The sequence below is a fragment of the Heterocephalus glaber genome, unplaced genomic scaffold (assembly GCF_053883595.1).
Source record: "Heterocephalus glaber isolate CG9 unplaced genomic scaffold, H.glaber_assembly_v1.0 deba00001428, whole genome shotgun sequence".
NCBI lineage: Eukaryota > Metazoa > Chordata > Mammalia > Rodentia > Bathyergidae > Heterocephalus > Heterocephalus glaber.
Window position 1 is genome coordinate 27,624,691 of NW_028258293.1, and position 16,831 is coordinate 27,641,521.

Sequence of the window (16,831 nt, forward strand, 5' to 3'; positions counted from 1 at the left end):
AATTTGAATAGCACCTATTAAAGAAAGTATATTCCTAGCTTGAAAATCTACCTATATGACAACAGCAGGCTCATATACATTTTAACTGATAAATTATATCAAACAATTAAAGCAGAAAAAAGAAGGAACACTTCTCCCCTCATTTTAGGAACTCAACATTGTGCTAATCCTAAAACTGGATAAAGATAATAGAAGAAAAATGTATGAACATAGATAGAAATTTGTTTAACAAAACAAACTACTGGAAGTCAGATCTGGCAGTATGTAGAAAGTGGTTTTGTTATAGGGATGGCAGTGTCGGTTCAGCATTGGAAGATCCACCTGCAAGTCATCATTTTAACAGAGGAAAGGAAAAAGTCATATGATCCTGTCACTAGTTGGAGAAAAAGGATTGGACTAAATTCTACAGCTGTTCATGGTAAAAGCTATCAGGAGACTAGAAGTAGAACAGAAACTTCTCAACAGATTAAAGACATGTACTCCATACTTCCAGCAAGAATGCCTTATATAAATGGAGAAGATACAATGCTTTCTCCTTAAGGTGGGGAACAAGGGCAGATATGCTTATTCTTTATCTGTCCATTAAACTTTGAAACCTAGTCCCCACCAAAATAGTCTGGCAATAAAATGACACAACTAGGATAGGATTGGCATGGCAGAAGCAAAATCTTTATATGTAGATGAAATGATCATCTACAGAGAAAATACTAAGAAATCTCTAGGAGCTCCTAGAACTTGTACTTGAATTTAGCAGGATTAGAAAACACAAGGTATATATAAAACTTCAGGTCTGTGTATACTTGCTATAAATGAAGAACTGGATATTGAAATTTAAAAGTTATGTATGAGTACAAAGGACAAGGTCATATTTTAAACATTCTGGTATGGTAGCTACATATACTAAGTATCTAATAACTGTATTTGTTAAAGACTCAGCTGAAAATTACTTGAAACCAAAAAATTTGTCATTACTGCTCATTTTTTAAAAATCCAGATAACTCCTAGGCAATTTTTTTTCCTCCATTCCCAACCAGTGCTGAGGATTGAATCCAGGGCTTTACACATGCTAGGTAAGCTGCTAGGTAAGCACTCTATTATTGAGCTATACCACCAGCCCAATTCCTAGGTTCTTTTTTTTTTTTTGTACTGGGGATTGAACTCGGGACCTTGCACTTGTGAGGCAGGTGGCAGAACCACTAAGCTAAATGCCTGGTCCGATCTGAGGTTCTTGATAGCCCAAAGAATGAATAAAAAACAAGACTGTATACAGAAAGATGAAGGCAGATCTCAAAAGCATAAATCTGCAGAGAGTAAAGAAGGGGCAATTGTTGGAGAAATTTAATTTTTATTTACTAAGCCACAATTTTAGGAACAAGTAAATGGTTAAAAATGTGTGCTGACTGTGGATGGACCCTAATCCAAACTGCCACACAGAATCTGCACCTTTTAATCTGGGTATGGTGGCACATGTCTATAATTCCAGCACTCTGTAAGACTGAGAAGATCACAAGTTTGAGCCTAGTCTGTGAAATTTAGTAATTTAGCAAGACTCTGTCTCAAAAAAAGGACTGGGGATGTAACTCAGTGTGAAGGCCCCTTCAATCACCAGTACAAAACCGCCCCCCAAAAAACAAAAAAAACGGTACCTTTTTGCTGAGTATTCACTGTGCTTAAGAGTTGGGTAAGTAAACACTGGACTTCTCTCCGGGTTTATAATTACTTAGATAGGAGTACCTGATCAGGATAGATAACAAATGCCACTGATTGGGGGAATGTGGCTTTGAGATCCTCTGGGTAGGGAATGATACAAAATCCAAATTAATTTATCCTTTTCATGAATTCTGAAATTAGGTCATAGAAGACATATGGACAATACTTAGAATATAGGTTTTGACAAATGAAAATCTCATACAAGGCAAATACAACCCAGGATGTTAAATACAAAGAGAAATGTTCTAATGTTACATTCACTATCAAAGATCAGTATCAGTCAAGATCTAGGGTAGATCACTATTTTTTAAGATATTAGTATTTCAGGGGTTGATTCTAGCCAAGAAACTGCTAGAGACTGTTTCTTTTTTAAACCGCTGACTATTTAATTTTTAGGTCATTCTTTTAACATTTTCTCTTTGTTCTTTTAATACATGTATTTAAAACATATAAAAGCATGGTAACATGAGCTATTAGGCACATAACTCAACACTGTTATCTTCTTGAAATAGAATATTAAAAATATCAATTATCAAATAGAGCTGTAACCTGGCTCTGGAAAAGCTTAGACAACTTGCTTATTTCAAAAGTCACATATACAATTCTCAGAGTAACAGCAGTACACACACACACACACACACACACACACACACACACGAACCTAAAGAGCAATTTTTGTTATACTACTTTTCTATCAAACTTTAAGTATAGAGTAGGCAGCTTTCATTGGTTTGTATCAGGGGAAGTCAAGTAAATGAGATTCTTATACCTTTAAAACATCATAATTTTAGAAATCACGAGGCTTTTCATAAAATATTTCAGACGCACATTGGTCTTTTCCTAGAAAATAAATGTCAATCTAAATACATGCTTGTGCTTTTGAGTACTGTTCCATCTGGGCAGAATAACTTTCCTATCTTTTTAATGTTGTTGACCAACAAACTCTCAGTCATTGCTCAACCCACAGCTCAAGTATGACCCTTGCTGTGAAATAATTTATTCACTTGCTAGACATTGACTGAGTCACCACTGCTAGGCAAACATCAAGCTATGCAATGAGGCTGCATTGGTTTCTGTTGTTTTTAGGCAGTCTGGGGCCTGAGCATCTCAACCTCTGCACTATTGGCATGTAGCACCATGCTTAAGAGGACATAGAATGTCCTCAGCAAATGTTGGTAACTTTTTTTTTTTGGTACCAGGGATTGAACTCAGGTCCTTGCACTTGCGAGGCAGGCAGAGGAACCCCTGAGCTAAATCCCCAGTCCAGCAAATGCTGGTTAAATGAATGTAACCTAGCGTGTGGTGGTGCATGCCTATAATCTGAGGCTGAGGCTGGAAGATAACTGAGAGTTTGAGGTCAGCCTGGGCTACATAGTGAGTTCAAGGCCAGTCTGGACTACATAGGGAGACCCTTATCCCTGGAAAAGGGATAAAAAATGATCAATACATGCTGTATACATGTGTCAATTCCCCAATATGAATATAACTATTATGTATTGTAAACATAAACTGAAAAAAACCCTCAAACAAAAAGCAGAACAAACAAAACCCCCCAAATATAACCTAATGTCCTTATTCCAAAGTGAGAGGCAGGGCACTTGATTCTTAGGATAGTACCTTCAGAGATAAACACTGCATTGCAATCAGTTTCTGACAGATGAAGGACAAGATTACTGTCTGTGTGGAAAGAACAGAATGAGCATGGGAGGGGAAACCAACTTACTGAGTGCCATGTACTTTAGCACAGGTTCTCAGAGCTGACTCTAGCATTGACATCCTTCTACTCACACAATGCAAAGTCATCTAATACAATCTCCTCTGTGTATCAATTTCACTACAAAATCCATTAAAAATGAATGAGGAAAGAAAAATTTTTAATCTCCAAATTAAGGATTTTTATAAAAGTTTTTATTTTGTAAAATTTATTGTTCCTTTCAAGAAGAAGCCATTGAAATTTAAAGTACATTTACATCCCAAAGAGACCTGGCTATGTTATCTTGGCTAATTTATCCTTCCTCTTTGAGCTTCAGCTTCCTCACTAGAAAATCAAAATGTCTGAACAAGATGAAATCTCAGATTCCTACCAGAGCTTAACAAAGAGCTAAGGGCCTTCAAAAATTTTTTAAATAATTCTTTTTTTTTTTTTCTATATTAGGCATTGAACCCAGGGCCTTTCATATGCTGGGCAAATGCTGTACCACTGAATAAACAGCCACGTCCCTCTTATCTGTTTTATTTTGAGATAGGGTCTTGGTAAGTTGCACAGGCTGGCCTTGAACTTGTGATCCTCCTGTCTCAACCTCACAAATAGCAGGGATTACAGGCATGCACCATCACTCCAGGTAGACATTCTTGAAATATTAATTTAATTCACTTGGAATTTAAAATTCATAACGGGAGATTTATTTACTTGTTTATTATTTTTAGACAGGGTCTTGCTATTTAGTTCAGGCTGGCCTTGAATTCACTACGTAGCCCAGGCTGACCTTGAACTTGTAGTGACCCTCCTGCCTCAGCCCTCCAAGTGCTTGGATTATAGGTATGGGATCGAACTCAGGACACTGCTCTTGCGAGGCAGGCGGCAGGCGGCAGCACCACTGAGCTAAATCCCCGGCCCTTGGAGTACACTTTTATGAAGTAGTGATATAAAAACAAATTATTTGATGAGAGGTGAGGGGAGTCAAATTTCTAAGATGGCTAGAGACTAAAGACATTCCAAATATCAGATATCCATGACATGAATTAGAAAAAAAGTTTAAATTCAAGTTTGAGTGGTATAAACCTATTAAGTTGTACATCTATATCCATATATGTATATACTGATAGAAGGGTACACACTCTGTGAAGAGACTGTTACCAGTAGCTACCTTCAAATAGTGAGAGTCCAAGTAAAAGCTTTAATTGTATGGGGTAAAATGTGATTTTTATGATTCATATATAATTTGGGTGAACACTTTTTTATGTTTTATAGTTAGAACACTATAAAGCTATGTTTGTTTTGAAAATACGGTTATCATTTATTGAGTAAGCACTGTGCTGCTTTACATAATTTCATTCAGTTCTCAAAACAATCTTAATAGAGACTATTATTTTCAACTTATCGGTATGGAAATTTAGGCTCAGAAAGGGTTATACATTTTTCCCAATACCACTCAGCCTTTGAGTGCTGGATTTAGAGCCTCTAAGACATCCTGCCCATGCAGATTCTGCATGGTCTTCATATGCACATAGTGTTACTAATTATTCCATTTAGTTAATACTAATATTGATAACACAGAAACAGTAATATTGAAAAGATATTGCTAAAATATAAACTTCCTTTCAATGAAGTATTGGCAAGGCTTTTCCTTAGAGATAAGGCATCTATTGATTTAATTTTGTTTTTAGAAAAACAAGGGATAAACTACTTCAACTGACTTTGAGAAGACTTGCAAGGCCTAGCAATATTAAGTTTTTAAAAATTTCTAATCCTTTTAAGATAAAATATTATGAAAGGGGCCAGGGATTTGGCTCAGCGATGCCCATGCCTGCCTCAAAAGTGCAACATCCTGAGTTTGATGCCCAGTACCAAAAAAAAAAAGCTTTTCAAAATTTAGATGTTAAATAACTTTAGAGGACAAAATTAAGGAAATTGATGTTCTTAAATTCTTGACATACTAATCTTTAAATCACCTTAACTATTCCAGCACTCTTGGAGGGTACTTGGGCAATTTAGTGCGATCCTGTCCTCCACCCCCAATTAAGTAAATAAATGAAGGAAGGAAGGTAGGAAGGAAGGAAAGACAGACTATGGATGTAGCTCAGCGGGAAGGCCATGGGTTCAGTTCCTAGTACTGTTAAAAACAACAACAACAACAACAACAACAACAAAAGATATGATTTCAGTTCATTTTAAGGTAACTATAAGGGCACAAGTAGTTCAGACTGAGCACCTGCCTAGAAGGGTAACATAACCTTGGAGAGAGGCTGATTTTACAGAAGAAATAGTCTTATTTTTCAAGTTACCCAAAATATAACAATTTGAAAGGGAAAAAAATGATGATCTCTGTGGTGAATGAGAAACACTAATAGAGTAAAACTGGAGTCTACTCTTCCAATTCAGTTTCCAAAATGATAGCTTCAGAGTTGTTATCCCAGTGTCATGTGCCAGAACAATCTTATCAATTCTCATGCAAGGGGTATGTACTTTTTGTACTTTTCAGTTTACTGGTAGATGAGAAATTTATCAGGTTAAGTATTAATCTATTAATAAAGTTTACTAACATATAGATATTCTAAGAAATTTAATTATTATTTCTAAAAATGACCGCTTGGGCCGGGGATTTAGCTCAGTGGTTCTGGTGTCGGCCTTGAAACTGTAAGGTCCCAAGTTCGATCCCCGGTAACCCCCCCCCCAAAAAAATGACCTCTTGACAGGCTTGGTGGCACACATCTGTAGTTCTGCTACTCAGAGGCTGAGACAGGAGGATTGCTTCAGCCCAAGAGTTCTAGTCCAGCCTAAACAACACACTGAGATTCCACCTCCAAGGGAAAAAAAAGTAAAAAACACCTGGATCTTTGTAAATTATTGTATCCCAAACATCCATGTTTGTACAGGTTCACAATTCTACAATTCTGAAATTCAAAAAGGTTCTGAAAAATCACAAGTTATTTTTGGTGAGTTTGGAGGCAAAACTCATTTGAAGCAAAATTTGACTTGAACTAAAGAGATGTTATAGTTTTTATTTATTTCACTTTGTATGAATATTCAAATATTTTCCTGCAAAGCAACTATCTGATTATAGGGTGCTTTTCCATGTCCTGATCAGGGTATAATGCAATATGTGGTACATTGATCACCTTTGTAAAATCTGAAAAATTCTCAATTTTGCAATACATTTGGCCCAAAGAATTTTAGTAAGAGACTACAGACCCTGAAGTCAGCTATTTAAAACATACCTTGGAGAGGAGTGGTACAGTGCCTCTTAAGAAGCATGACTGAACTTATTCCAATTATGTTAGGCTAGCAGCACCTTCACTTGGGAGAGAAGTAGGAACTCTTCCAGATGACTGGGTTGTGTGCCTAGCCTCTCAGGGGAGTAAACTGGAGAACTGGTATGGTCTGAACCTTGGGACAATTTTGGAAACTTCTGGACAACCTCTGGAAAAAGAATACTATAAAGTATATCTCTGCTAAACGAGCACTATTCCCTTGTCTTGGGTTAGAATACCAAAAGCAAATCTAAGAAAAAAATATGTCCCAGAGTGAACACAAAAACAACACTGCTCAATATACCACCACCAGCAGCAGCAGCAACAAACCATGTGTCTGGCACTCTCTCACAGAAAGGCATGGCTAAATGAACAGCTTCATGAGTACATCTTTATTTTGGCAGTTCTTTCAGAGGTTTTCCTTCAAGAGCTATAATCCCAAGTCCCAAGCAAACTTCCAGACTCCTGCGTGCCTATACATCACCAGTGTCTATGCAAAGCCTTAGATACTACTATATGCTTAGAGAAGGGGGCCTATGTACAGATGATAGGCTTTCTATGACAAATAAGCTCTTTCTGAAAGCTGAAGAAGTAACGGCAACCCCTCTGAACACCGGTCAACAATGCTGACCCTAGAAAGCAGAATTCATGTCTTTAGTCAAAGCCTTTAATTTTTGGATACTGTACCAAACATACGCATAAAAGGATGGTACATATTTATCCAGCAGGAGGATTTCCTACAGATTCTCTATTACCATCTTTCAAGTTTATGAGACAGTGCTATGTACAAAATTTCTACCAGTGGGAAGAGCCACCCATATTAATGAGAATTTTTGAGTATAATTTCTGCCTGTTATATTAACCCTTTAGAGTCTTTTTTATAGACAAGGGCAGTTTTTGCTAAATATTTATTTTTAATAGATACATAAAATATTCCACTTAAGCAAATCTTAAACATGCAAAAATCCTAAAGCAAGTGGACATTTTACTTAATGTAATTGTTAATCTATAGAAGGAAGAATTAAATATCAGAAATAGTCACCAAAAAATATTTATCAGAAATTTAATGTTAGCATTTTGCTAACATCATCTCTGAGGTTTTTGTTATTTACAATTCAAGGAAGGTAAAGAGGAAAGAGTTCTCTTATTCTCACCAGGAAACCTGGGGAAATTTGTTTTTCCCTCCTGTAAAGATCATACTGTACTTATCTAGTTTTATAAATATGTGTGTTTTCTATATTATTTATTTCCCATCCCTGGCTGACCTTGTGCTTTTTCACAGGATGTGAGGAAATACCTCAAAGGACATTCATAACTAGCTCTGGCAATGGAAGGAAGGTGCACTAAGAAGCGCAGAGGTGCTAAAAAGTGCAAAATCCGAAGAGCAGTAAGAATGGATACTAATTGTCAGGTATTGATTACTATTTATTACATATGGATTGTCTTGTAGGCTTATAAAATGCTAAGAAAGCAGTTGATGAGCTCTACTTTGTAAAATAAAAATAAAAGAGCAGAAGTCCCAAGTGAATTGTAGTGAGCAGTCTAATAAGGAAGCTGAGTATTCTTAAGGTTTCAAAATCCGTATAATGTCCTCTGTATCTGATATTTAGGTATTTCCTGTAGGAATTAGGAGCAAAATAAAAATAAAAAGGAAAAAAATGCTTACTTTATGTAAAGATACATAAAAAAGAAACTACAAAAACAAGCAGTGAACATCTATACCTACTAACATGTGCAAGGTGTTAGGTCAAATGCTTAATTTTTATACCCAATAAGCTGAGTTAGAAAAATTAAATAGACAGCTAGTTTTGGACACCAAAACCTGTGAATTCTCGTTGTACAAGATCTGTGTGAATATGTAACATCAGTATGACTGAAAGATGAATGACTCTCTTACATTGAGATATTAGTAAATGCATGCCAATTCTCCTTCACAGAATATCCTTTTGGAAAGATGTTTAAGGGTACATCCCATATCCACTTCATTTTGTATTAAAAACTCATTTCAGCAGTAAATGTGCATTTTAATCATTTTAGAAGGATTTCTAACTTGGTATCATCTGAGAAATGGTAATAGGAGGAAACAAGGAAAGGGGACCTCAGAAATCAATAACTCTATATGGAAATATAAACAAGAAAATCTCCTTTCAATATTAACCATTTGAAAGCTACTATGTTACTATATCAGACAAGCTTGCCATTAGTCACTGTCATTTGTAATCATCTTCTGGTTAATGCAGTACTATAAAATTCCCCAGTTTATGGTTAAGGAGAGTAGACAGAAGTGTTGCTTTATAAAACCATTTTGGTTAGTTCCTTTGGTACACCATTCTAAGGCATGAGTCAAAACAATCATATACTAAAATAACATGAAAAGGAATTTTATCGGAGGAAATAAAAGATGAGCCAAGGCAGGGCAATAAAGCCAAACCTTAATTAAATTCCTCTAGTAACACTGTGATTATATGTTTTTTGTTGGCTATTCCAGACTTTTGTCAGAAAATGTTGCAACTTGAAATGGAGTCTATAAAAAATTTTTTTGTTTAAATTTTAAGACAGGGGCTGGGGATTTAGCTCAGTGGTTTCACCGCCTGCTGCGCAAGCGCAAGGACCCGAGTTCGATCCCCGGTACCAAAAAAAAAAATTTTTTTTAAGACAGTACATGAAAATCTTGGTCAGGTGTGGTGGTACATTCCTATAATCCAAGGCCAGCCTGGGCTACATATTAATTTCAAGGCCAGCCTGAACTACAGTGAGACACTGAATTTAAAAAAACAAACAAAAAAAACACCGAAAAAACAAAACACACATACAAAAAAAACCCCCAAACCTTGAGCACAAAATATGAGTTACATTTTATCATAGTAGATACTTTAAAAGTCTTATGACTTTCCTAAATATATCTTGCCTAAATTTAGATCAAATTTTAGTGATTAAAATTTGTAATTCAAATTATAAAATTATGGAGCAGTACTGTCCTGTCTCTACAATGGAGCTCATCGTATTACTACCTTATCTGAAAACATTCCATAGTTCTCTATCTACTACTATGATAAAGCTCCCTACACAAAATCTGGTTGCAACCCACATCTGTGGTACTGTTCAGCTTCTCTTCCATCATCTGAAGACTACTTGCCATCTCAGGAACAGGTTATGTACTTTCAAACTTTTCTAGCTTCAATACTTAATAGTTGAGTGACCTTGAACAAATCTCAACTATAAAATGGGTATTAAAAGTGGTACCTACAATCTAGGATTATCATGAGGATTAAATGAGTTAATACAGCACTGTAATTAGAAAAAAATACAGCATAAAATAAATGTACAGTGAGTATCACCTATTACTTTTATTATTTTCAATTGTTGCTTTCACTTCCTGGCATACTGTTTCTCAATCTCTGCACAGTAAACTTCAATTCATCTTCAAAATGTAACTCATAACAAGACAATAGCAACCCAATAAAAAATGGATGAAATAGTTGAAGACATTTTACCAAAGTAGATATGCCTAATAAGCTCATGAAAAGACTCAACAGTATTAGATATTAGGTAAATAAAAATCAAAACCACCATGAAATATGTCACAACCACCAGAACAGCTATAATGAAAGAGTAAAGGCTGTGGATATAACTTAGAGGTAGAGCACTTTGCTTACTAGCATGTACAAGGTCCTGGGTTTGATTTCCAGCACTCAGAAAAAAAAATTGGGAATTCATTTTTTGTGGGCAAAGAATATTTAATTTACAACAACAACAAAAACTATATACAAAATACTTTATAATGTTTTCAAAATTATTATAATTATTATCCTAAAGATTCTTTCAGTGGTTGATAATCTTGAATATTTTTATAAAGGCATAGTTGTTTATCATTTTTCATTATGAAAAAAATTAATTGCTCTTCAAGTGTTGAATATTTCTCCTCAGAAAACAGAATAGCATAGTAGAAAGAACATTAATATTGCAATCACAAAAGCTGTATGTGTCATTCATTCATAAAATTATTCTGGCCAAATTTCTTTTTTTCGTTAGGCTACTGCTTTCTGTTTAATAAAGGCAAGATGAACTCTACAGTTTCTCCTAGCACCCCTGTTGAGGAAAACTAAGGTGATTCAGACACAATGAAAAAGAAGAAGCTCGCATCTTTTCCCTGTACACAGTAAAGGAAATTCCTAAGTTATACGGGAAAAACAGAAGGAAATGGCTGATGCAATCAGTGGCCCTGTATACATATATACAAGTTGCATCCCAACATCAGGTCCCACCCTTCATTAACATGCAGACCCACACATCCCATCCCTCCAACCCCTGACCCTTGGCCCCATATACCTCAGCTATGGTCATTCTCAGAGCACTGACAGGGGAGAGCTCAATATCCACCAGTTGGGCAGCTTTTAAATTCTGCCCAGTAAAGATTGCACAAGGACAGAAAACAGCATAGAGTTAGAATTTTAAGGCAAAATTTAGGGACACAACAACTAAGAACACTGAGCAGTTTTAGGAAACAAAGAAGGACTTATGGCTTAGCATGGTTGGGCTTTGGAAAAGAGAGATGAGAGCTGCTGTTACTCTGATTTTTCTTAGGCAAATGGGCAAAGATAAAATAATCTCAAATTAGTCACAATTTTAAATTAACCTTATTTCATCTCAGGCTTTACAGAAGTCAAATTATAGGACAACGTGATTGAGTCATTAAGTAAAAGCTGATTGATAAAAACTATCACTAATGTAAAGGGCAAAGATTATTATCTAGAGGGAAATACTGATTTCCTACATTTCTTTATATAACCACTAATAAGGCTACTTAAAATGTAAGAAAAGTAATGATATATCTCTAGCAAATGTATTTCTACTAAATGATGCTATTGAACCCTGGGACTATGTAATAAACCCCCCTGATTCTACCTAAATGTACCAAAAAACCTTATAAATATAACTTGATTTCCCTTTTCGCTTGTCGATATTGAGAGAACATGTAGTGATGTCAATATGTGCTTTCTCATTTTGAAGACATTAAATTTCACTTTTTATGTTATTAAATTAATAATTTGGCTTTTAAGAAAAACTCAATGACAAACATTTCTCATAAACTCAAAAAAAAGTATGATTAATTGTCTGCTCTTTCAAAATTGATACTTTTGGGTTTATATTAATACTTTAACATTCTAAAAGCTAAATTATCAAAGGTTTATAATTTTTATAAAGCCAACCAAAACATCTCCATGCTTATATTTATTATTCCATTTATTAATTCTGTTCTGGTTAAAATTTAACCATTGGTTTCTTTGGAAGGGTATTACGTTAAGAATTTCATAGACAAAAGGCGTGCTTTATACTTGAATATGTTTGTTGGATTTTCTTTTTTTTTTTGGTACCAGGGATCGAACTCGGGACCTTGCACTTGCAAGGCAGGCGGCAGAACCACTGAGCTAAATCCCCGGCCCCTGTTGAATATTTTTTCCTTCTTCTCTCAATTGTCTTCAGACTTTTGGTAATTTGTCTTATAATTTAACCTCACTCAGTACAAAATGGTTAGCATAATGATACTGAGTGTGCAGCTATATTTTAGAAAAATGTCATGTTTTTTGTGCATCTTCACAGTTTGCCATAAAATGCAAGAGACATACTAAGCTTTTCCTGTCTGTTTCAAGGATGATAAGTTATTTGAGCACAAACACAAGTCAACAATAAAGGAGATGAGAATATGGAATTCCCTTACAGTGTCACTGTCACAGGGCTGGAACTGGAAGGGCTGAGGTTTGTGAAACACGGTATTCTCTTGTAAAAACAGCTGAAGATTATAGTCCCGTACCACCTAAAGAGAAAAAGATGTCTTTAAGTCTTTAATAAGGTTAAAAAGTCCAGTAATTACATTCTAACGTTTAAGATTTATTCAGTTATTTTCTGTACAAATGAGAGACCATCCAACACTGTGGTAAAAACAAAATGATAATGTTACATTTTTTCATTTTTAGATAAGATTTGTTAGTTATATGTCCTATTTTCTCAAAAATCTAAATTTAGAAAGTACTAGTTTATTTATTTATTTGTACCAGGGATCGAACTTGGGACCTCGCACTTGCGAGGCAGGGGGCGGAACCACTGAGCTAAATCCTCGGCCAAGGAAGTACTAGTTTAGAAACAAGTCCAGATTTGGAGACCAGACAATATACAATATTTTAAGATAGCATGAAGATATGAAAAGCTATTTTTTGGAAGGACCTATATGTATGTGAATAAGAAGCATGTTACTCTTTGGTTTCTCCTAGCTCTAAGGTTTTATGAGCCTCTTAAAAGTTTCATGGAGGTTGCTATCCAGTAAGAAACTATTGAGTAATCCTATCCCTAGCATAAAATTATATTTTTAGAGTATTTCTTGGCATCTTTTCAAGGCAGTTGTATTCTAATTACTATTTTAAAGGATAACAAGAAGACAGACTAGAAAGGAACCTATATAGAATTCTGATACACAAAGAGGAGCAAAATAAATAGCACAGAAAGACAATCATTTGAACAGAATACACTATATTATATAGTCTAGAAGAGTGAAAATCAGCAACATATGATGTGCAGAAATCCATGTTCTATTGTGCTGCCTTGCTTGCTCTTTAGCCATCTTTCACTTGCAGTAAATTATAGCTCAGCCAGAAAATGGCAGAAGAAAAAAGTTCAAAGCAGCTCTGTAGCTTTATCTTGGTAATCCTGGGAAAAGATGGATTGTTTGAGGAACGAATCAAGTAGGAGGTGTATTTTGCATTTTATTTACCAGTGCAGTCCTAGTTCTCTACTGCTTTCCTCCCTTTCACTCAACCAACCATTTATTGAGAGAGCTTCCTAGGTCCCATGTAAAGTGCAGGGGTGAGGAAGAATGTATAGATGAATGTATAGACGAATAAAATGAACAAATAAGGTTAGTATTTTCAAGCAATTTTATAATGTGGAAACTGGGAGAAGTAAATAGGTTACACAATTAAAAATACACTATGGAAGAATGTAGAGGGCACAGGGAGAGCACAAAAGGGTGATATCTAATTCAGACTGAAGGGTGGGATGGGGTGAAGAGTGGTTTGAGAGAATTTGGTTAGGAAGGCACACTGAATAGACATATTCTTAATGGAAAGGTGTTTTTGCACTTTTTTTAGACTCTAGTTTTTTGGTGTTTTTTGGTACCAGGGACAGAACTCAGGTCCTTGCACTTGCGAGGCAGGTGTGGTGCCACTGAGCTAAATCCCCGGTCCCTAGACTCTAGTTTTAAGCTAGAAAAACTAAAAAGCTCATGGTCCAGCCATCAGAGCCCCACTAATCACCACGGAGAAAAGGTATGTGGGTCATTCTTCTGGTTGTCAAACTTATCCTTAGGCATTACAAACCAATTTGGGACCAGGTTTGGTGGTGCACTCTTGTAATCCCAGCACTTGGGGGACTGGAGGATCACTGCGAGTTTGAGGCCAGCCTGGGCTACACAGTGAGTAAAAGGCAAGCCTGAATTAAACTGCACAAACAAAACAAAACACAACATCACACCATTTGGAGGGGGGGACAACCTTTAAAAATTTAAAACTTTTTCTTAGGGAAAATTTCAAACACATATGAAAGTAGAAGAGACAATATAATGTATCCCCATGTACTCATCACCTAATTTCCACCTATTCGCTTCATAAACCTATCTACTTCTTCCACCCCAACTGTATTAAAGTTAAATTCCAGATGTACCATTTCATCCATAAATATTTCAGTAAGATATCTCATAGAACAAAGATTTACAAGAAAACATATCAATATTAAAATTTACATACTTACAAAACAACCAATTAACATTCAAATTTCCCTGTTCCTTCTTTTAAGGAAATCATTTTTCAAATCAGGATCCAAATAAAGTCCTAGAATGCAACCATATGTGGCTTAGGTTTCTTTTTCATATACCGTAAGTTTCTTCTTCTTTCTTTTTCCCCTCTTGTAATTTAACTGTTGAAGAAACTAGGTATTTGTTCTCCAGTGTCTCAGTCTTAATTCTGTTGACTTTATCCTTGTTGTATATTATTCCATATAGTTCCTTAAACTGAAGTTTTAATCTTTAGGCTTACTTGGATTAAGATTGTTTTGGTCAGGCTTGGTTTTTGTTTGTTTGTTTGTTTTCATGAGGAGGCTCACCTCTTTTTATGACATTAACAGCTATAGAACTGGATGGTAACCCCTCAAAGGATACACTCATGTTTTCATCCCTGAAGCCTATTCATGTTACCTCATTTGGAAAAAGTTTCTTCGAAGATGTGATTAAGTTAAAGATTCTGAGATACAATCATTCTAGATTACCCAGGTGGACCCTAAATCCAATGTATATAAGTGTCTTTATAACAGGGTCAGAAGAGAACACAGACAAAAAGAGAGGACAATATGACCACTGAGGCAGTGTTTTGAGTGATGAAGTCACCTGGCCAAGGACTACAGGGAACTCAGAAGCTGGAAGAGGCAAGGAACTGATTTTCCCCTAGAACCCATGGAGGGAGTACAGCTTGCTGACACTTAGATTTGACTTTCAGACAAGGAAATGGAAAAAAAAATTGCAAAGAGGTCCTGTTCACCTCCTAATGTCAACATCTTGGATAACTATAGTACAATGACAAACAAGAAATCAACATAGTACAAACCATAAAGTTTATTTAGATTACCAACTATATATGCATCATTTAGGTACTGTGAGTACAGAAATACTTTTATCTTATTTTAGCTTCATATAACCATGACCACAAGATACTTAACTGAACCATCACAATACTCCCTTGTGTTCAAATGTTTTTAGATTGGATGTACCAATTTGTATCCCATAGAGTAGTGTAAAAGTTTCCATTAATCCATATTCTTATGAACATTTATTCTTCTCTGTTCTGTCTTGTCTGCCCATCCATTCATCCATCCATCCATTCATCTGCCCAACCATCTACCCACCTATTTCATGGGGACTGAACTCAGGGAGCACTGAGCTACATCTCTAGTCCTCTTTAATTTTTTTGTTTTGTTGTGTTTTTAATTTGAGACAGGGTCTGGCTAAGTTGCCCAGGTTGGCCTAAAACTTCCATTCCTCCCTTTTACTCCTCCTATCTCACCCTCCTGAGTAGTTGGGATTATAAGCATGGGCTACCACATCTGGCTCTGTATTTATTTATTTATTTGGTACCGGGGATCGAACTCAGGACCTTGCACTTAACAAGGCAGCCACGACACCACTGAGCTAAGTCCTGGCCCTCTGTCTTTATTTTTGATATATAAAATGGAATCTCCTGGTGGTGTTGATTTCCATTTCCAGATTATTAATGAGGAAAAGCATCTATATTAGGTAGTTAGAACTGCCACAACAAAGTACCACAGACTGGGTTCCTAAACATCAGAAACTTATTTCTTCAAAGCCTGGAGGACAGAATTCCAAGATCAAGGTGATGGCAGAGTTGGCTTCTTCTGAGGGCCATTCTTTGTGGCTGGCCGTTGGCCATCTTTTTCTAGTACCTTCACATGGTCTTCTCTGTGCGCTTGTTTCTGTCTTACTTTCCAGTTCTTGTAAGGACATCAGTCACACTGAATTAGGACCCATCCCAATGACTTTATTTTAGCATAATTACCTCTTAAAAGGGTCTATCTCCAAATATAGTAAATTGTGCGGTATTAAGGGTTAGGACTTAAACATATCAATTTTTAGGGGGATGCAATTCAGCCAATAAGAACTTCTTATATGTTAATGGTTACTTATATTTTTAAATTTTGTGCAATGTATGTGATATGATATATCAGCAGTTCCTTTCCTTTTTGTAAGAGTAATATTCTATTGTGTCATAGTTTGGATTGAGAACATCCCTCAAAGGCCTCATGTGCTCACAGGCAGGGCTTCTGGAAGGTGATTCAATCATGGGGCAGGTGTGTGTGTGTTACAGCTGACTTGTTATTATGAGGTGGGGTCTGGTTGGAAGAAGTAGGTTACTGGGGGACGAGACCTGGTAGGGTCTATCTTCCTTCCTGGCTCCTCGCTTCCCTCTCTTCCTCACTTCTTCTGGCTCTTTTTTTTTTTCTTTTGGTACCAGGGATCGAACTCAGGACCTTGTGCTTGCAAGGCAGGGGCAGTGCCACTGAGCCAAATCCCTGGCTTCTGGCTCTTCTTGCT

At 36.1% G+C, this 16,831-nt stretch overlaps 1 protein-coding gene across 12 annotated transcripts in view; it reads right to left on the reverse strand.

Annotated features, from left to right (window-relative positions):
* Fchsd2 (FCH and double SH3 domains 2) overlaps positions 1-16,831 on the reverse strand; it is a 311,736-nt gene that overhangs the window by 68,426 nt on the left and 226,479 nt on the right. For 6 of the 12 annotated variants that reach the window (XM_087211911.1, XM_087211917.1, XM_087211912.1 and 3 more), the window contains 2 exons: positions 12,401-12,496; positions 11,011-11,082 (listed from right to left, as the gene is read on the reverse strand). The exons of 2 other annotated variants lie outside the window; for them this stretch is intronic. In XM_087211911.1, coding sequence (XP_087068037.1) covers positions 11,011-11,082; positions 12,401-12,496 — 168 coding nt within the window. The remainder of the gene's footprint in view (positions 1-11,010; positions 11,083-12,400; positions 12,497-16,831) is intronic. 4 more of the 12 variants (XM_004863278.4, XM_004863276.4, XM_087211920.1 and 1 more) reach the window with 1 other exon arrangement.